Raw genomic sequence first — 2,541 nt, 5'->3', positions numbered from 1 at the left:
ACACATCACCTGATGTGTTTGAATCCAATAGGCATTCAAGTTTTTACAGCATGGAGTTGGAAAATATGCATACAAATTATGATATGGTCAAGATACTCGCCTAATAATTGTGCACACAGTGGACTGTGTGTGTGTGTGTAGTCTGTTCTGACGCAAGACATACGTCAGTTTTCCCCGGATAAATGTTTTTGACCTATGAACACTTACAAACATCGGGTATCGGGTCAACTCCATGGGTATAGTTGCATTTCACAAACTCTAAGGAGAATAGATTAAACACTCAAAAAGATGCTCGTTAGATCAAAAACTTTGATCCAAAAGTGTATTGCTGTAGGAGCGGACCGGAGAGATTCTCTGGGACTTTTTCTTTCTGAGGAAAATAATATTTGCAGTTGTACAAATTCCATTTAGCAAGTACTTTTATAGAAATTTCTCATATATTTTCACGAAAGCCCAAATAACCATCTTGTAACCCAACTATATATAAGCACCCAAATTGGGGGACCTCTACACGTTTGGAATCAGTGTTGATTGTGTGTCTTAGTGTTCTGAACAGTTTGCCATATCTTTGTTGTCAGGTGGAAAATGAATGGCAATCATTGGTGGCCCTAAAGCAGGATGTAGCTGTGACAGTACTGAGCCTATACCTTGGTAAACAAGCTGCTCAGACCAAGGTGGAGACAGCCTTGGAAACAGAGAAGCTTCTACAGCACGAGCTGATCAGACTACGCCTCAAAAACATCAAGCTAAGGGCCAACATTCACAGACTGGAGGGGGAACTTTGTGCAAGGGAAAAAGATGCTGGGGACCCCCTCCTTCTCCACTTTGATCTGCTGCAGGCTGAGAGGCTAGAGCTGAAAAAACACACTGAAAAGCAAAATGAGGAATCTTTAAAGACGCAACTAAAGATCAGCAGCAGCTTGGAGGTAAGTAGAAAAATCCGGGTACAGATTGCGTAATTTCTGTATTTGTTTCACAACATATGATTTCCAGAAATAGGTAACCCTAACCCTAACATTGTTTTTTCTTCTGCTCTATCAGCTACTGTCAAATATAAAGGAGAAATTGTTCTGGAGTCAAATGGAGGCCCAGGCCAAGCGAGAGCAGCTTGCAATGTTGGAAGCAATGGTGGCCAGGGGAACGGACTTCCTCACAAGGACTAGGCACGCTCGCAACAGCCTTCGTAGAGACAACCTGCGGCTGAGAGAGCATCGTGGACTGCTGGGAAACAGGGTCCTGCTGCTGGACTTTGAGGACACTGTGGACGCCTCTGACTACATGGAGGATCAACTAAGGGATCTGAAGTGCCGGCAAGCTGAGATTGTCTTCAGTTGTGGCAGATGGAAGAAGAAGTTGAGACCACCTAATTAATTAATGAATAACTAATGATCACACAACACAATATCAGCCCAAAAAAAGCCAGATTTAAACAGCTGAGCAGGAGCACTCTGACCAGGTGGACATTGATTTTCTGCTATATGCAAAAGTGGAAGGCTTAAGAACAAATAAGCTATGAAAAAAGATAACTCAAAAGTCCACAAGAAAACAATTATTTGAAAACAATTGTTATTTTTGTATATAATGACTATATTGGACAATACAATGGTTAACAGAGAGTTAAGCCCAAAACATCAGATGTTAATAAAGAACAGGTATTTTTTTTTATTACAAAAAAATTGCATACATTATTTATTCACCCTCTTCAGCACAACATTCTCTATGTTGACCTGTAGCAGGTCAGGACCCTCTCTATGGTGCACCTGTAGAAGGTCAGGATGCTCTCTCTGTTGCACCTGTAGAAGGTCAGGACCCTTTCTATGGTGCACCTGTAGGTCAGGATGCTCTCTATGGTGCACCCGTAGGTCAGGATGCTCTCTATGGTGCACCTGTAGAAGGTCAGGATCCTCTCTATGGTGCACCTGTAGAAGGTCAGGATCCTCTCTATGGTGCACATGTAGAAGGTCAGGATGCTCTCTATGGTGCACCTGTAGAAGGTCAGGATGCTCTCTATGGTGCACCTGTAGAAGGTCAGGATGCTCTCTATGGTGCACCTGTAGAAGGTCAGGATCCTCTCTATGGTGCACCAGTAGAAGGTCAGGATGCTCTCTATGGTGCACCTGTAGAAGGTCAGGATGCTCTCTATGCAGGGGTGGATCTAGACAAATATTCATAGGGTGGCAAGAGGGTGGCAGGAGATTTTGAGGGGTGGCATCCCCTGGCAGAAGTATATGCTGATTTAATCACAGTCATATGTCAATGTTAACTTGGAAAGCCACAATATTTATATTTTAACTCAATAACATAGGTGACATTATTGTGGCACATCAGGAACGCCTTACATATAAATATATAAGGTGGCAGACGTAATTTGATGAATTTTAACTGAACAATAACTGAATGAGTTTGTTTCACTCTTAGACCAGCAGGGGTACCAAATCTATGCAGACTGCAATAAGTACATTAATTAACTGTCTCATCGATGTTTGTCTGTATGAATATGATACTATTAACAATCATATTATTCCTATCAGCTGTCAATCA

The 2,541-nt window shown here is 42.1% G+C and overlaps 1 protein-coding gene across 1 annotated transcript; it reads left to right on the top strand.

Moving 5' to 3' along the window:
• Positions 1-578: 578 nt before the first annotated feature.
• Positions 579-1,803, top strand: cfap184 (cilia and flagella associated protein 184; the record flags this gene model as incomplete). The annotated part of the gene is made up of 2 exons (XM_010774267.1): positions 579-926; positions 1,042-1,803. Coding segments are annotated over 2 exons (678 nt in total), but the record flags the coding sequence as incomplete, so codon positions are not given.
• Positions 1,804-2,541: the final 738 nt, after the last annotated feature.

Source organism: Notothenia coriiceps, unplaced genomic scaffold, assembly GCF_000735185.1.
Source record: "Notothenia coriiceps isolate Sejong01 unplaced genomic scaffold, NC01 NC01_scaffold00013700, whole genome shotgun sequence".
NCBI classification, from domain to species: Eukaryota; Metazoa; Chordata; class Actinopteri; order Perciformes; family Nototheniidae; genus Notothenia; species Notothenia coriiceps.
Note: the sequence above shows the minus strand (reverse complement) of the source record. Positions and strands in the feature narration are given on the sequence as shown.